Source organism: Medicago truncatula, chromosome 5 (genome assembly GCF_003473485.1).
Source record: "Medicago truncatula cultivar Jemalong A17 chromosome 5, MtrunA17r5.0-ANR, whole genome shotgun sequence".
Lineage (NCBI taxonomy): Eukaryota > Viridiplantae > Streptophyta > Magnoliopsida > Fabales > Fabaceae > Medicago > Medicago truncatula.
The window spans coordinates 31,593,697-31,611,988 of record NC_053046.1 but is presented as its reverse complement, the minus strand read 5'-3'; the positions used below and the strand labels follow the sequence as shown (position 1 = coordinate 31,611,988).

The window sequence follows — 18,292 nt, the reverse complement described above, 5'->3', positions numbered from 1 at the left end:
TGTCTTTCTATTTTCTACTGTGTTCTAAATATTAACATGGTATCAGTTGTGAATCTCTTCATCAATTTCTCTTGTTGATCGATTCATCTCAAGAATCCTCTTTATTATTCAATTTCTGAATTTTTATTTTCAGTTTTCATTCCGCTGTTCATTTGATTCCTTGATTATTTGATTTCTTTCATCTCTATGGAGAATCCACCATTTTTTGATTTTGCAACCAATCCTTCAAATCCTTACTACTTGCATCCTAATGAAAATCCATCACTTGTTCTTGTTACTCCATCATTGGATAACAAGAATTACCAGACTTGGTCGCGATCTATGCGGGTCGCCTTAATTTCCAAGAACAAATTGAAATTTGTTGATGGCACCCTAAATCCTCCTCCTGTTTCAGATCTCCTTCATGAACCATGGTTAAGATGTAACAACATGGTTCTGTCTTGGCTTCAACGATGTATTTCTGAAACCATTGTGAAATCAATCATTTGGTGTGATCGAGCCTCCGTGGTTTGGAAGCGATTGGAGAACCGTTTTGCACAGGGTGATATTTTCAGAGTTGCTGATATTCTTGAGGAATTGGCTAAATTTCAACAAGGTAATCTTGATATCTCCTCCTATTTTACACAATTAACCACTTTGTGGGAAGAAATTCAGAACTTCCGGCCAATTCGTGATTGCACTTGTGCCATCCCTTGCACTTGTGGTGTTGCTTCTGATCTCAAAAAGTATAATGAGCAAGACAAAGTAATTAAGTTTTTGAAAGGTTTGAATGAGCAATATGCACATGTGCGCTCTCAGATTATGCTAATTAATCCTTTGCCTGAACTGGATAAGACTTTTTCTCTTGTACTTCAACAAGAAAGACAAACACATATTCCTGTTTTTGGTGAAATTCCTGTTGATCAACAATCAGCTGTTAATCAAGTTCAGCAAACCAATTCTAACAAAGGTTTTGCTCGTGGTGGTTCTTCTAGCTATAGAGGTCGAGGTAAAGGATCTTATAATGGAACAAGAGGACATAATCAAGGCATTACTCGCACTTGTAGTCATTGTGGAAGACATAATCATACAATTGAGACTTGTTTCCTTCTCCATGGCTATCCTCCTGGTTATCAAAACAAAGGTCCTAAGTCAGCGAATCTTGCGGTTTCTGAACAAAAGTATACTGATGCTGTCCAGAACCAAGGATCTGTTAGCAGCCCTTCACTGAATTCTATCCATGAGCAATATAATCAGATTTTGCAGCTTCTACAACATTCAAATTTGCAAGCTTCAACGTCAAACACCAATGCTACTATGCCTCAGCCTGCTGTCAATTCAGTTATCTCACTTCCCGCAGCTTATACTTCCACATCCACTCCCATAATCGGTAAGAAATCTACTCTTTGGGTCATAGACTCAGGAGCAACTGATCATATCACTCACTGTTTGCAAAATTTTTCTTCTTTCTACAACATTCCACCTATCTCCATGTCACTACCAAATGGTAATAAAATAGTGACAACCATAGCAGGCACAGTATCCTTATCCAATTCACTTATCCTTCATAATGTTTACTACATTCCTGATTTCAACATCAATTTATTTTCAATATCTCAATTTTTGAAAACTTCTAATGCCAGTTTCTTGTTTTCTATTGATACATGTTCTATTGTGCAGATTTTGAATCAGAGAGTGATTGGTACAGCTAAGAAGTTTGGAGGACTGTATGTGTTGGATTCTTCACTGCTAAATAAATCTCAAAATAATGGTTTAGTTTCTGCTTCAATTTGTAATTCTGTTTTTCCAAGTTTGTCGTCTAAGTCAACTGATTCTGCAAATGTTTGGCATTATAGATTGGGTCACATTTCGGATTCCATACACAAATGTATTTCCATTCAGTTTCCCATTGTAAAATACACCAGTACCCACTCTCCTTGTGATATATGCCATTATGCAAAACATAAGAAAACATCATTTCCTCATAGTCTTATTCATTCCACTCAAATATTTGATATACTACATGTTGATATTTGGGGACCCTATGCTACCCCTTCTGTTTCCGGATTTAAATATTTTTTAACCTTGGTTGATGACTTTAGTAGATTTACATGGGTCATTTTTATGAAATGTAAAGGTGAAACAAGAAATCATCTCATGAATTTCATTTCTTTCATTGATACTCAATTCCATAAGAAACTTAAATGCTTGAGAAGTGATAATGGACTTGAGTTCATCATGCCTTCATTTTATCTTTCTAAAGGCATCATTCATCAAAGGTCTTGTGTTGAGACTCCTCAACAAAATGGTATTGTAGAAAGGAAGCATCAACATATCCTTAATGTGGCTCGAGCCCTCTCCTTTCAATCTCATATCCCTACCAATTTTTGGCATTTTTCAATTCAACAAGCTGTCCATATCATTAATCGAATCCCAACTCCCCTTCTACAAAATAAATCCCCATATGAATGTCTTCACCAACAACAACCTTCTTTAATTCACCTAAAAGTCTTCGGTTGCCTTGCTTTTGCCTCCACCATCCAAAGTCATAGAACCAAATTTGATTCTAGAGCAAGAAAATCAGTTTTTCTTGGATATAGAGAAGGCACCAAGGGTTACCTTCTTTATGATCTTCATTCACATGAATTTTTCTTATCAAGAAATGTCATCTTTCATGAATCATCTTTTCCATTTTCTACATTGCATGAACGATGTTCCCCTGATTCCTCTACACCTCATGTCTCCGTTGATAATTCACATCTTTCTTCCTATCATGAACCCATCCAATCATCTGTTATTCCAAATTCTTCTTTTCCTCTCTCTCAAAACCTTGATAATTCTGATACTTCTACAACACATAATTCTACCCCTCCTAATGCTACATCTTCTGCAACAGCTATTCCAGATCAGACCACAACAGATGTACCTATTCGACGATCTGCACGACCTAAAACAACACCGGCATATCTTAAAGACTATCACTGCAGTCTCCTTACTTCTTCTGAATCACAATTACTCTCTGACTCAGGTAAATCGGCATATCCTCTCTCTTCTGTTTTGACATATGATCATTGCACTCCTTCATATAAAAATTTTTGTCTAACTGTTTCTTCTAACCCTGAACCTAAGACCTATAATCAAGCTTGTAAGATTGAATGTTGGAAAGAAGCTATGAAAGCTGAGTTACATGCTCTTGCAGCCACAAATACTTGGTCAATTGTTGATTTACCACCAGGAAAAGTTCCAATTGGATGCAAGTGGGTTTACAAAACTAAATACCACTCTGATGGTTCTCTTGAAAGGCATAAAGCCCGGTTAGTTGCAAAGGGTTATACTCAAATGGAAGGAGTTGATTACTTTGATACTTTTTCACCGGTTGCAAAAATGACTACAGTTAGAACATTACTTTCTTTGGCAGCCATCAAAGGGTGGTTTCTTGAGCAATTTGATGTCAATAATGCATTTCTCCATGGTGACCTCAATGAAGAAGTTTACATGGTGTTACCCCCTGGTCTGAAGCTTCAAAATTCAGATTCTAATGATCTTAAAGTTTGTCGGTTAAATAAGAGTCTCTATGGCTTGAAGCAAGCTAGTAGGCAATGGTATGCCAAACTTTCTGCAGCGTTGGTTTCTCTCGGATACACTCCTTCTGTTGCTGATTCTTCTTTGTTCACTAAGCTAAAAGGTACCAATTTTACTGCCTTATTAGTTTATGTGGACGACATAGTTTTATCAGGAAATGATTATGCTGAAATTCAGCATGTTAAGCAGTTTTTGGATCAAAAATTTCGCATCAAAGACCTTGGGAAGCTAAGATTTTTTCTTGGCTTGGAAATAGCAAGATCAAACAAAGGAATTTCGGTGAATCAACGCAAATATACTCTTGAGCTTCTTGAAGATAGTGGTCACATGGCTGTTAAGCCTAGTTCCACTCCCTATGATACCTCCTTAAAGTTGCATAATTCTGATTCCCCTCCATATCATGATGAATTCTCCTTCAGAAGTTTGATTGGTAGACTTCTCTATTTGACACTCACGCGGCCTGACATTGCTTTTGCTGTTCAACAACTTAGTCAATTTGTTTCCAAGCCCCGTGAAGTCCACTTTCAAGCTGCTACAAAGATTCTGAAGTATCTCAAGAACTCTCCAGCCAAAGGGTTATTCTATTCATCTTCATCTCCCGTCAAACTTGCAGGTTTTGCTGATTCAGATTGGGCTAGCTGTCCCTCTACTAGACGATCTGTCTCCGGTTTTTGTGTGTTTCTTGGCTCTTCCCTCATCTCATGGAAGTCTAAGAAGCAAACAACTGTTTCTAGATCCAGCTCTGAATCTGAGTATAGAGCCTTGGCCAGCCTTACTTGTGAATTACAATGGCTCTCCTATTTGTTCAAGGATCTTCATATCAACTTTCAACAACCAGCTTCAGTATATTGTGACAATAAATCAGCCATATATCTTGCTCATAATCCAACATTTCATGAGAGAACAAAACACATTGAGATTGATTGTCATGTTGTGCGCGAAAGAATTCAAAGTGGTCTCATTCATCTCTTTCCCGTGCCATCTTCTTCTCAAATAGCAGATTTGTTGACAAAACCACTTCTGTCTCCAGCTTTCAATTCCTTGGTTTCCAAGCTTAGCCTATGTGATCTTCATAGTCCAGCTTGTGGGGGGATGTTACATGTTAATATTTAATTTAATTATCATTAACTATAACCTATTAGTTAGCCTGCTTATTAGTATTCTATTCAATTGTATTTATACATGTTGATTAGTCTTCTCTTTATTTTAGTGTATAAATAAACCTGTCATGTACTTTTACACACAGATCAATGAGAATTATATATCACTTGTCTTTCTATTTTCTACTGTGTTCTAAATATTAACAATATACTTCAACATAGAATGTTTTATCCAATAAACCGAGGGTCTTATCTTATACTCTAAACCCACTAAAACAATGTCTAGACTTACAAGCCATAAGCCTAATAACAATACTACACTAAATCTTTAACTAAGAGTTCATAATTCTTACATTATCTTAAATACGTCTCATTGTGGTTATAATTCAAAATTAAAAAAACCAATATATATTCATAATATGTATCTAGTGCCAAACGAGGATTAAAATATCTCCATTTTAAGTCTGTTAAATATTAAAACATCTTTTAACTCAATTGCTTTGAGCATTTATTCTAGGGATTATATTAAAACTTATGCCCTAGGTATTAAAACTTGTTGCAATATGTATCTAGACCAATGCTCTATTCATGAGACAAGGTTAAAGAGTTTGTAATCTTTTGGGCATGAAAATATTGAGGTACATGAAGACCCCTAAACAAGACTATCACAAGATGTTTTCATTATACTACGAGGAAAATGCTGTTACATTTACTAAATCTGCGTATCTAATGAAACACCATCATGAAAGATATGAGAAGTTCTAATAATTTAAGAGTAAAGTGGAGTATTACCTTAGAAAGAGTATTTAACATCCTTAATAGCCCCAAAATTAAATAAAAATAATTCTTTTACATTGCAATCAAATTTAATATCCAACAAAGCTATCATAAGGTTAATCTAGACCTTAAATCATACACAATGGAACTCCGCATTTGGATGTTTAAACAGATCTTGTTTGTACAAGTCACTAGTTTTATAACTAATACTTGTTAAACACTTAATCTCTCAAACTCAGCATTTAAAAAAAATTATTAACTGATTTCTAACAATAATCCTATATCATTAATTTTTTCAATGATTTATCTATTCATTTATTCATAATTATCTAATTTTTGAAAAATTAATTTAATTCAATTATAAATTATAAAAATATGTACTATTTTTTCCCACTTTTATTAATAATTTGAAAAATAATTAAAAATAGAAAATAATAATTTAAAATGATGGTAAATTACCTAATTTAAATAACATCATGCTTCTGATCAACACTGTAGTAAGGAAAAATAAAAATGGTCTTTGATTGAAAATAAAAATTGAAGGTTGATAAAATAATCAATCATTTGCATCAATTATTTTATTTATTTTTTAATATTAAAATATTATAAAATGGAAGAGATTTACAATTATTTGTGTATTATAGATCCGCAAATAAGAGGAGAGAGACGATGCCTATAAAAACACCAATATTTATAGACACCAAATTATTTGAAGCAACAATAAGGGTATCTTTTTACCATAATGTTAAATAAGAGAAAGACTTTCTATCATAAACAATCTCGCTCATGACAAAGACTTAATTTAGTCACCCATTTTTTCACCTTTTCTTCCATGAAAAATAATAATTTTTGAAGCATTGTTACCGCCAAATATGACCACTTCAAACCACAAATCAAAATTCATTCTTCACGTTGTAAAAGATTAGCCCATTCAATTGAGTGGTGAAGTATGACGACCTACTCATACAATCAAGCATTTGATAGATAAAATAATAATGATTTCTTTTATTTGTTGGAATATTTATTTTAAAAACAAAAACATAAGGATCAAATTAAAAAATCTAACATAGTTTAAAAGGTTCATTAGCTTTTGTAAAAAAAAAAAAAAAAAAAACCTTCATTAGTTCATGATGAAAGATGAAGTTATCAAGTTAACAACTAGCTGCCTAATACACATGAAATTTACTAACAAAAGATAGTATTTTGATAAGGAACAAAATTGTAGCATGTGAACACAAACTAGAATAAAAAACCAAAAAATAATAATGATATATTACTGGATATTTATTTTACACTTAAAAGAAAAATTAAATAACAAAAAAAGTCTATACCAAGAACGAACCACGTTTCACCACATGGCATAATATACTTGGTACAAGATGTGGGTCCCATGTCTAGTGTCATGGACCAACTAGTAGCAATAACAGTACATTGAATGATAGAAAAACGACGTCGTTTCACCGTCAGCATTTTATGTCTATCATTCACATTATGTCTTATAAATACGTGTTGTAAGAAGTGTTATGTATCCTAAATTATTTCCTTTAAGCCTTCAATTTCAAAACCATTACTACAACTACTACATGTGGTTGTGTTCTTCACTTATCTTTTCTTCTTTATTCTAACTAAGCTAAGCTTATTCTAAATTATTTCTCTCTTTGATTTCTTCATCATATAAACATATACTACAATGTGTGGTATTCTTGCTGTGCTTGGTTGCTCTGATCCTACTAGAGCTAAGAGGGTTCGTGTCCTTGAGCTTTCACGCAGGCAATTATTCTCTTTCTATTCTTGTATTCTTAATTTCATGTTTTACACATGATACTTTTGTCGGATTTAATCTATATGCACTGGTCGGTATAAAGATTTTTTACACCGTTAATCAATTGTAACCAAAGTTTAACTTTCATCATATCTAACTTCAAAACCATGCACACGATCTTGTGATTAATTGAGAGTGTAATAGTATATTGATCGTGCATCAAAATCATATGTTTACTATCTAAATCTTTTACTACTAGACCAATTATAGTGGTTTCGACCTGATTAGATTTGAAAAATTCTTGATCACATTAGTCGTTCACGACAATATAAAAAATAAATGGACCGATGCAAAAAGACTAATGTGAACGAATGTTTGTTTATTTTTCATTAAAATTTGTTAAATTTTGCAGATCAAATTGTTCATTCTTAATTGTATTTACTTAGCTTTTCATTATGGACTTTCTAAAATCAATCAGGAAGACTTTAATTATTAAATAAAATATATTAGATAATATGGATAAATTTATATCCAACCATGACTTTTTGGGTGTTTCTATTTGCAAATTGGTGCTGAATATTACTATGTGCAGCAACAAATTCCTTGTTAAGAGTGGCTGATTTGGATAGCAAGACAGAATAATACTCTTTGTTTAGCAGGGTCGTGATGATCTTGTCATTTTGGATGATGATTAAGAATAAACGTGGGACCCAAGTGACATAATCCATATTCCTTGTTTCAATCGTCATATTTGTAATTAGACTAAAAAAAGAGACATGTCATATTCATTAATTAAAAATAACCAATGATTGAAGTTTTTAACTAATTTTATAATTTATTTATATATAATATGATTATAACTTCAACAGTTGTAATCATAACACTCCACTTTATTTAAAAGTCACTCTTTAATTTATTATAGAGAACATAGAATGTTTATTTTAAATTTTTTAATTAGTTTAATTAACCATGGTAACTTTATATTGGGTCACCATGCCCATCAAGTTAGATTAAACAACAAGAATTTTATAAGATAAGAGGGCAATATATATTCCAATCAGATCACTGATTGTTTATCAATTAGGACCAACAAGTGGTATGTGGGGTCCAGTTTGAAATGGAATTATTGGTAAATTTTGTAGTGGGAACTATGAACAATTCAAAGGAGCAATGACAATTGAACAACAAAAGATTAAAAGGAGTTAAATAATTGTAGAACTATATTCTTTTTTCCATATGATAATACTTAATCGAATAGAATATATCTACTGAAAGTTACATTTTTCATAAGCTCAAGTTTTATTTTTTGATAAACTAATATTGGTTCAATTATTAATTATGTGACTCATCTTATAAAGATTTTCTAGGTGGTGCGTAATATATGCTACAACATTGTAAAGTCCAAACTCAACTCATATAAAATGTAATTTTATTAAAAAAATATGTGGTGACATAGTAACATTGAAAGAATATTATTGTCCTTTAGTTTAATGTGTCTGAATATGGATAATTGATTGATTATTGATTATTTGTTTGTTGACGTAACAGATTGAAGCACCGTGGCCCTGATTGGAGTGGGCTCCACCAACATGGTGACTGCTTTTTGGCACACCAACGGTTAGCCATAGTTGATCCTGCTTCTGGGGATCAACCTCTCTTTAATGAAGACAAATCTGTCATTGTCACGGTAGGCCATTTATATGACATATGCTAAATCAATTACAACACATGTAGCATCGACGCTTTATATTGAAGGCGTGAGTGTCAGACAACAACAGTATAGATACAACGCTAACACATGTGATAATATGCAGTCATTTTTATGTTATCATTGATATTTACGTGTCAGTGTCATTGTCGTATCTAATGTTCATGTCTATGTGAGTGTCCATAACAATAATGATTATGTTAGTACTTTACTAATTTAATGTTGGTAAATTCTGTCATTATTGGAAAATCAGGTAAATGGAGAGATTTACAACCATGAAGCTCTCAGGAAACAGCTGTCTAATCACACATTCCGAACGGGAAGTGATTGTGATGTTATTGCACACTTGGTTAGTAATCTTTGATGTAATAATTTGTTTGGTTTGGATTCTTGATTAAACATGTGCTTATGAACTGTTTGTTACTGATGTTAAACTTTTGATTAGTACGAGGAATATGGAGAAGACTTTGTGGACAAGTTGGATGGTATCTTTTCCTTTGTTCTATTGGATACTCGTGATAACAGTTACATAGTGGCTAGAGATGCTATAGGAGTAACTTCCCTATACATTGGTTGGGGATTGGATGGTAATGTTATGTTATATCTTATCTTATAATTTAATTTATGGATTTTTTGAGTTTGTATTTGAACATGTTTTGGAATGTGTCTGGATTCAGGTTCTGTTTGGATTTCATCAGAAATGAAAGCCTTGAATGATGATTGTGAACATTTTGAGTGTTTTCCACCTGGTCATTTGTACTCTAGCAAAGATGGTGGATTTAGAAGATGGTACAATCCTCCCTGGTACTCTGAGGCTATTCCATCAGCTCCTTATGATCCTCTAGCTTTGAGGCATGCCTTTGAGAAGGTATGATTCATAAAAATCATAGCACATAATTGGATTGAAAGTTTTAGACTTACGGTGCATAGTTAACATGATTGATCTTGCGTCATGTCATATATGATTTTAGTGAAAACATTAGTATATGGTTTATGTCAGTTGATTTTGTCGTCAAACCTCGTTTGACTAGAAAAGATAAAATGTATTGGTCGAGAGTGTTCAAGTTCAATTTCTGACTTAAACAATTTTTGGTTAGATTTTACTTACCTCTTGGTTGGTTGTGATTACAGGCAGTGATAAAGAGGTTGATGACTGATGTGCCTTTTGGTGTTCTACTATCTGGAGGTTTGGACTCATCATTGGTTGCATCCATCACTTCTCGCTACCTAGCAACCACTAAAGCTGCTGAACAATGGGGATCAAAATTACACTCATTCTGCGTTGGCCTTGAGGTGCATATATACACTTAAATTTTTGAATCACTTTCGCAAACTTTATGTAATTCTTTTATTTTTAAAAAGAATACCTTCAATGTTGTCTTAATATCTTGTCTTCTAATTTCAAATAGGGCTCACCTGATCTTAAGGCTGGAAAAGAAGTTGCAGATTACCTTGGAACTGTTCACCATGAGTTTACCTTTACTGTTCAGGTAACTGCTTGAAATCAATGTTTTAAAAATTTGACTAGAGATCGAACCGACGAAACCTTCTAGGTCATGGTTCAAATGATTTAATCGGTTGACTGTTAAATAAGTATTAAAAAGAACCGATTGAACCAACCAACAGTCTGGTTCTAAAAACACTGCTTGAAATAGTACTTTTTTAGCTTACAGTTAGGGCTACTTCAATTTTTGAAATCGAGATTATGAAATGATTAATATATAGTTTTATGTTATATAGGATGGTATAGATGCAATTGAGGATGTTATATACCATGTTGAAACATATGATGTGACTACAATTAGAGCAAGTACACCTATGTTTCTTATGTCAAGGAAGATTAAATCACTTGGTGTCAAATGGGTGATCTCTGGTGAAGGATCTGATGAGATATTTGGTGGATATCTGTACTTTCACAAGGCACCAAACAAGGAAGAGTTCCACCAAGAAACATGCCGCAAGGTCATTTAATTTAGAATTATGAAGTTCAATGTTAGAAAATAATAAAAGAAGTTGAAGTATAATGATTAATAGATGTATTTTTTTACTTTTTCATATGCAGATCAAAGCACTCCACCAATATGATTGCCAGAGAGCAAATAAATCAACCTTTGCTTGGGGTCTAGAAGCCAGAGTTCCATTTTTGGACAAGGAGTTTATCAATGTTGCAATGAATATTGATCCTGAGAATAAAATGGTATGAGTAATTAGTGTTACTCTGTTGATTCAATAATTCTACATGAAATACCGAAAACATAATAGTTGTTTTTAGTGTTTCTTGTACAAATCTTGGAAAACAGGAAATGTTTTCGCGGGTACTAACTAAGCTGGTTTGTTTAAAACGTGCAGATAAAAAAAGATGAAGGACGAATTGAGAAGTATATTCTGAGGAAGGCCTTCGATGATGAAGAGAATCCTTATCTGCCAAAGGTACTACTAAGTAATTTGCTGCAATGTCTATTGATTTATGCAAAATTGGTTTGCGAAACTAACATTGAAACATTCATTTTCATGCAGCACATTTTATACAGGCAGAAGGAACAATTCAGTGATGGTGTTGGTTATAGTTGGATTGATGGCCTTAAAGCTCATGCTGCAAAACATGTATTTGAATCCAACCTTTTTACTCTACAATTTAGTGATGGAGTTTTCTATTGTCACAAAGTTTATGTTACTTATAATTGGTTCTTCACATTTTCCATTAGGTGACTGATAGGATGATGCTTAATGCTGGCAATATCTACCCCCACAACACCCCAAACACCAAGGAAGCATACTACTACAGAATGATCTTTGAGAGGTTCTTCCCCCAGGCAAGTTATTCAATCAACTCTTTTTAATCGGTTGTAACGATATAAGCTTTGTAGCACTGCTACTTCAGATTAAAGGTGTATATGGTGTTTGACACGTGATGGTGTTGGCCGCTGACATATATGATTACATTCAATCACTTCTATATTCTTAAATCATTACTGGTGTTTACGTGTCAGTATCAGGTCGTATTTGGTGTTTGTGTCTGTGTCAGTGCTTCGTAGACCATAAGACAACATAATTTAACAAGGGTTGATTAAAATATTGATGATTTTTTTAATTGTTTTGCAGAACTCAGCAAGGCTAACTGTTCCTGGAGGACCAACTGTTGCATGTAGCACAGCTAAGGCTGTTGAGTGGGATGCTTCTTGGTCCAAGAACCTTGATCCTTCTGGTAGAGCAGCACTTGGAGTTCATGATTCAGCTTACGAAAACCAGAAAACCTTGGTCAACAAACCTGTAGAATTTGAGAAGATTATACCATTGGAAGCTTCTCCAGTTGAGGTTGCCATTCAGAGCTAGTTTGAGCTGTGGCACGAAGCGACTGTGCTAGAATGAAGATAATAATTAACATGAATGAAGAATTCGCCTGCTGTATTATTTATCTGGGGCAATGAAATGATGCTATATAATATAATTATAAGGCTTTAAATAAGTATTGCATCTTGTATCATTTGGAATTCTGTAATTTGAACTGTTATCTTAATCTATTTGGTTTCAAAGCAATGTGTTGCCTATATACAAATTGCATCAAGTTTTACTTATTGGAACAGTTTCGACTCTTACTGTCACATTAAGCTGGCTTAAAGCTGTTGATATTCACATAAAAGTTATAATTTAATTTATCTGATACCTTTACCTTGGCCGGCGTGAGCATGTTATATCCTAGATGATCTGCGCACCACACAGATAAACTCATGAGGATTAATCACGTCTCATGCTACTTGTTCAACGGTTTGTGTTTGTGTGACATTGACTTAATTGTGGCTTGTTGAGTTTCCAGACGATGGTTGATAACACTTGACTGAGATAATGTTATGAAACAAAAGACGAGTTTTGAACAAGACAGAATTCTTTAGCGAAACAAGTTGAAGTCGAAACCGGTCAAGCAAATCTAAACGTGATTATGAAAGAAAGATTGCAGAAAGTAAAATCTTGAAAACACAAAGATTACCGAGGTTCGGAGCAACTGTCTCCTTTATCCTCACTGAGGTCGATCCCATCACTATGATCAAGCTGAATGCAGCAACAGTTTGTAAAAGACTTTCTATGAAAGGAAAATCTCAACTCCCTGAGTTGTACCTCTCTATTTTCTCTCTTGATCAAAATGGTTCTATAAAATGTATATATATAACTTCACAGCTATTAAGAGTAATCATACAGTGTTAATTAAAGCCTTGTAAAATACCTAATTAAGTACTAATGAACTTAATAGAATAAAGCAACATAGAGCAGTTGATTCCAAGTATCAGGCAAACCAGGAAGACACCAATGGCTACAATCAGCTGAGTGATCAGGGTCAGTTTTCTGCTGGGAACTCAATTCACCACTGTAAATTGAAGGGTGTCCATCTTTCCTCATTTCTGATAACATTGTGATGTCAAGAAGATATGCAGGATCGCGCATTTCTCGAATCACCATGTTAACTACTCTCATTTGTTGATCAGTGTATGTTTCTCCTCCTCCAAAGTCTGTTGTTGTGCCACTGATTGGTGCTGTTTCACCATAGCAATTCTTTGTCGTCGTTACACTTGTTGCTCTACCAACAGCTGAATTCCATTCATTTTCGCTACATATAAATATCAGTGTTCAGTGCAACCAAATCTTAGCATAAATTTGTTTGAAAAACATACATACTAGCTTAACCAAATATTAATGTAATAAAGCCATGTTACATTTTTACTGTCAAATTTGAAAAGCACTAATTCCTGTTTTAATTATTAGGCCCTGTTTGAATACACAATTTAATTATGAACTTATAGCATAAGCACTTATCATATAAATTATTTATATAGTAAAATACAAAACAAAGCAAACTGTTTACATATAAACTATAAACTTTTTCAGTCATAAGCTAACCTGAAAAGCTCATGCAAATAAGCTAAAAACAACTTATGGGCATGTTATAAGTTGTTTTAATAAGCTCTCCCAATATTCTCACGAGTGTTTATCGCAGTAAATAAATGAATCCAAACGCCCTTATTACATATCAATGCTTGATTTCTAAAAAAGCTATTTTTAGCTAAGGTCAGTGCCTCAGTGAGTTAATGCCACAAGTAAAGAAGCAATTCTTTTCTTCATACTCAATTGGGCTGATTCTTTCATTCAGTGTTACATAACTTAACATCTTCATGTGTGATGTTGCTACCTTGGCTCATCAGATTAAGACATAGTTTTCATAATTATATATTCTTTTGGTAATGCTAGTAAAAAGATGTATCTTAATTACCTAGAAATTTATTCAGCATACTTTATTTTCTAACCAATTTATTTATTATACTTGTTTATACTAAAAAATCATCAAAAAATATTTCCCTCAATATAAAACAAGTATATCTATCCACGTATTGTAGCTCAACTAGCGAAAATGCCGAAATTGTTAGGTCAGACATCATGACCAGGGTTCGAACCCCAACACTTCCACTTGTGTGTGAGTTTATAATGACTTTGTCATTTTATCTATCTATTAAAAAAGATGTGTATATTTGCGTGCAATTACAAAGACTAATCTCTTAAGTCAGGTAGGTCCAAATTAGATAGTAAAGCTTTCTCTAACAGGTTTAACATTATTGCATTCTCCGGTCTGAATTTGAACCAAGAACTCTCTTGAAAGAGTTTAGAACCATCTGATTCATGTGATCTTACATGATTTAAAGATTTCTTATCACAACCATTTTTTCTTCCTAATTCTTTATCTATTTTATGTGTTTTCATTGGATCCCTTATAACTAGGCTGACATATTTTCTTCTAAGCTCAGCACATTGAAGTGCGGATTCATAATTCTGTGACAAGATGGCACCAATAAACAAGCCAAAAAATTTCAGCCTCAGGATAGAAATAGAATAATCAAGGATAGTCAAAAGCAAGGTCCTACTTCCAGATCTAGAAGCAGCTCATCAGATGAATGCAAATGAAAAAAAAAAAAATGAAAATTTAGTTTGACTTCAGGGAAAAAGTTAATTTGGCATCTTGCTTCAAGAGTCTGATTAATTATGTAACTTGTTAAATTTAACCATTTTTAAATCACTAAATTAATATTGACTGCCCTATTTTCAAGTCATTGATAATCAATTATAGCTTAGTAAAAAAAAAAAAAATCAATTATTAATAATTGGTCCAAAATAGAGACATAGAAGAGTCCTTACTCATAATGTGTGGGAGAAATTGCCTGAAATAACACATGGGTTCTACTTCTGTCAATATTAGCATCCACCCAATTAGCCCATGTTTTCATACCCCTTTCCAAAGCTACCAATCGATCCATATCAGGGTAAAAATTCCCTCCTAATTCTACATAATCCCACCTGCACTCAATTAATCAACAAAAACAGCCCAAAAAAAAAAATCAATTTTCCTATAGTATTTTCTTGAATAAGCTTAAAAAAGAGAAGATACTATTCTTGCCTACCCTTGAAGTGATCCTTGATGACTCCACCAATGTCCTGTGTTGAACACCAACACATCAACATTCTTCCATGTGTCACCATTCTTATCTGCCTCATCAAGCCTTAAAATTCTTTTCCCTTGGACCACATCAATATCTACTAAATAAGGAACTCTATGAAATGAAATGTTCACATCATAGTCCTGCATATACCAAATCATATTCAATTTTAACATCTCTAAAATGTTTCTCTTGTTTGCATAGTCAATATTCTACAGGATAAATAATCAAAATTCTTGAAAATATTTTGAGGCCCCTCATATCTATCTAATGATTCAATTGACACTGTTTTACAAACACTTTTTTCAACAGCTTCTTTGTCTTATACCAAACAAATACGACCCTACCTCTTTGTGATATCATGAATGAAACTTTACAAAGAGGGGAACAACTATTTTATTGCTGGAAATTAGCATAGCTATTAGCTCTTATCTACCTCTTCCTTTTGAACCAAAATCTAAATCTTACCAAACAAAACTTGGGCAGTGTCATTATGGTTTAAATCTTACTAGCAGTAGAAACAGTGTGAAATGCCAAATTGGGTATTGGTATTTGGTATACCTATGAAGCACCTACGTAAACACGATCACACAAACACGACACTGATACATGATACCAGTAATAATTTGAGAAAATAATATAATTAAATGTAATCACAAGTGTTAGTGTGAGAGACTAGCACTGGTCAGACAAGCAACTGCAATTAAGGCTGCATCAGATCGATACATTTGACCGCAATTCTTCCGAATATATCAATGATCACAGCCACAATTTAAAACTTTTTGTTAGCAATCAACTTAAAGCTCAGAAATTTTTTCTAGACTCACCAAGAATGTGAAAGTGGAGAGAGGATCTCCCCTAACCAATTGTGTCTCCACATTAGGTGCTGCAGCAGATATCATACAAATCAAAGACTGCCATTGGTTCCTTCCTAACGAATCACCAACAAACATCACACTTTTTCCTTTCATCTTCAACAAAAACTCAACTCCATTGAACCTGCCATTACAAAACACCACAAAAACACCATCATTCAAATTATACTAAGCAACCACACACTATATCTTAAAAACACTATATTTTGCTATGAAGCACAAACCCAAACACGAACACCAGACACGACATTGACACTTGAGAAAATGAATTATTGAACATAATCACGTGTCAGACACCAGACACATCTTTGATCAGACGTGTTAATGCTACATATGCTTTTATTATTTTTTATACCTTGGGAGCTCACAATTGAGTGGTTTCCAACGGTATTTAAGGTAATCAGAATCAGGACGACCATTCATTTGACAATTAAATTCTGGGTCTATAATTTCACAGCTAGAAGATTGATAAAAAGGGTAACTTTCATCAAAAACCCAACTTCCTACAAACAATGCACAACTACTTTGATTATTGTTTGCTTTCAAACTGGGTTTTTGATGATAAACTTGTTCATGATGATGATGATGATGATGATGATGATAATGAAAAGAAGAAACTATTTGGCAATGAAGAGAAAGAAGAAAAAGAAGAGAGAAGAATGAAGCAAAAACAGAAAAAGAAAGAGACATTGAGAGAGAATAGAAGAGAGGGAAAATGAAAATGTATTATTAATACAAAAAAGAGGTAACTGTTTTGAGAGAAAAGGTATAGAAACTGTGTGCATGTGAAGGTGGATGAACGTGAACGTGGTCACTCACTCACCATGCAACTTTTTCACGCGGTTTAGTAAAATTTGAACAATGGTGGTGATATATGGTAGGAAAAAAGATTTTGTTTTTCAAATCCAAAAATCCGGTGTGAGTGATATGATTAAGGGTAGAAGAACAAGATCCCATCCAAACCAATTAAATAGGTTCGATTTTGTTAACGTATTCTACGCCATACCATTATATTTTGATTTGGATATCGATTTTATCGTCGTGTTTTATGGATGTTGTGTAGCTCAATGTTTTTTTTTTAAGGAAAGAGAAATTTTATTTTTGAAAAGGTCAAGAAAGAATGTATTAAAATGGCATAGTCATAACACAAGAAGTGTTAATATTGAAAATACAATAGTAAAGATTACAAAAGAGGCAACAAAGCAAAGTCACCAAACCAAAAGAAAACAATAATCAACTAGATGAAAGGAAACATGTTAGAGGTTGAATTTTTTTTAACGTTTAACTTAATTTGTGACCATACTAATATATAGTTTAACCGTTTCAAAAGATGATCCGGATAAACAATTCTTATCGCTAAACCCAATCTAGTTTGAGTTAAGATTACAGGGGTGTTCGCGGTGCGGTTTGGTTTGGTTTTGAGCATAAAAATCATCTAAACCGCAAGATAAAAAAACATGCAGTTTGGTTTGGTTCGGTTGATTTTTAAAAAGTCATCAAAACCAAACCAATGCGGCTTGAATTAGTTCGGTTTGTGCGGTTCATCGCGAGATAAAAAAAAAAATTACATTAACTCTAATATTGCCAACTTATTACAAAATAAACATAGGACATTTTATTTTGCTGTTTATATGATAAAATATTAGGTAAAACTTATATCAAAATAGGTAAAATTAAGAAGAAACATAAGAGCATGAAACAAATTATTGGGAAGTAAAGGAAACAAATTCATCACTGGAAATGAATTGAAAGAGATGGAAAATAATTAGAATCGAACTTGATGGTGCAACAATGGAAAAATCGAATTGAAAGCGTTATTTTTGAGCTATGTAATTGGGCTAGCACATGATTAAGTAATATTCATTATTCTTGCGATTTGGTTTGATTTGGTTCGGTTGCTGAGATGCAAACCGCAAACCGAACCGTACGGTTTAGTGCAAAAGTCATCTGAATTCATCCGAATCAAGTGCGATTTTTTACGATTTCGATTTAAATTGGTTTGGTTTACAGTTTTTTTAATGGGTTGGTTCAGT

At 33.4% G+C, this 18,292-nt stretch overlaps 2 protein-coding genes across 2 annotated transcripts; one reads left to right on the top strand and one right to left on the bottom strand.

Annotated features, from left to right (window-relative positions):
- Positions 1 to 6,964: 6,964 nt before the first annotated feature.
- LOC11426313 (asparagine synthetase, root [glutamine-hydrolyzing]) lies at positions 6,965 to 12,483 on the top strand. The gene is made up of 13 exons (XM_003615663.4): positions 6,965 to 7,208; positions 8,749 to 8,887; positions 9,162 to 9,257; positions 9,354 to 9,495; positions 9,586 to 9,776; positions 10,040 to 10,201; positions 10,318 to 10,398; positions 10,649 to 10,870; positions 10,971 to 11,105; positions 11,258 to 11,338; positions 11,426 to 11,512; positions 11,614 to 11,721; positions 12,011 to 12,483. The coding sequence occupies exons 1-13, from the start codon at positions 7,129 to 7,131 to the stop codon at positions 12,239 to 12,241; spliced, it is 1,755 nt and encodes a 584-aa protein (XP_003615711.1). The 5' UTR covers positions 6,965 to 7,128; the 3' UTR covers positions 12,242 to 12,483.
- Positions 12,484 to 13,050: 567 nt separating this feature from the next.
- LOC11410634 (protein PMR5) lies at positions 13,051 to 17,257 on the bottom strand. The gene is made up of 5 exons (XM_003615662.4): positions 16,615 to 17,257; positions 16,212 to 16,383; positions 15,349 to 15,527; positions 15,086 to 15,244; positions 13,051 to 13,508 (listed from the first exon to the last, which is right to left on the bottom strand). Exons 1-5 carry the CDS (start codon positions 16,947 to 16,949, stop codon positions 13,148 to 13,150), a joined length of 1,206 nt encoding a protein of 401 aa, XP_003615710.1. The 5' UTR covers positions 16,950 to 17,257; the 3' UTR covers positions 13,051 to 13,147.
- Between the last annotated feature and the right edge of the window lie 1,035 nt (positions 17,258 to 18,292).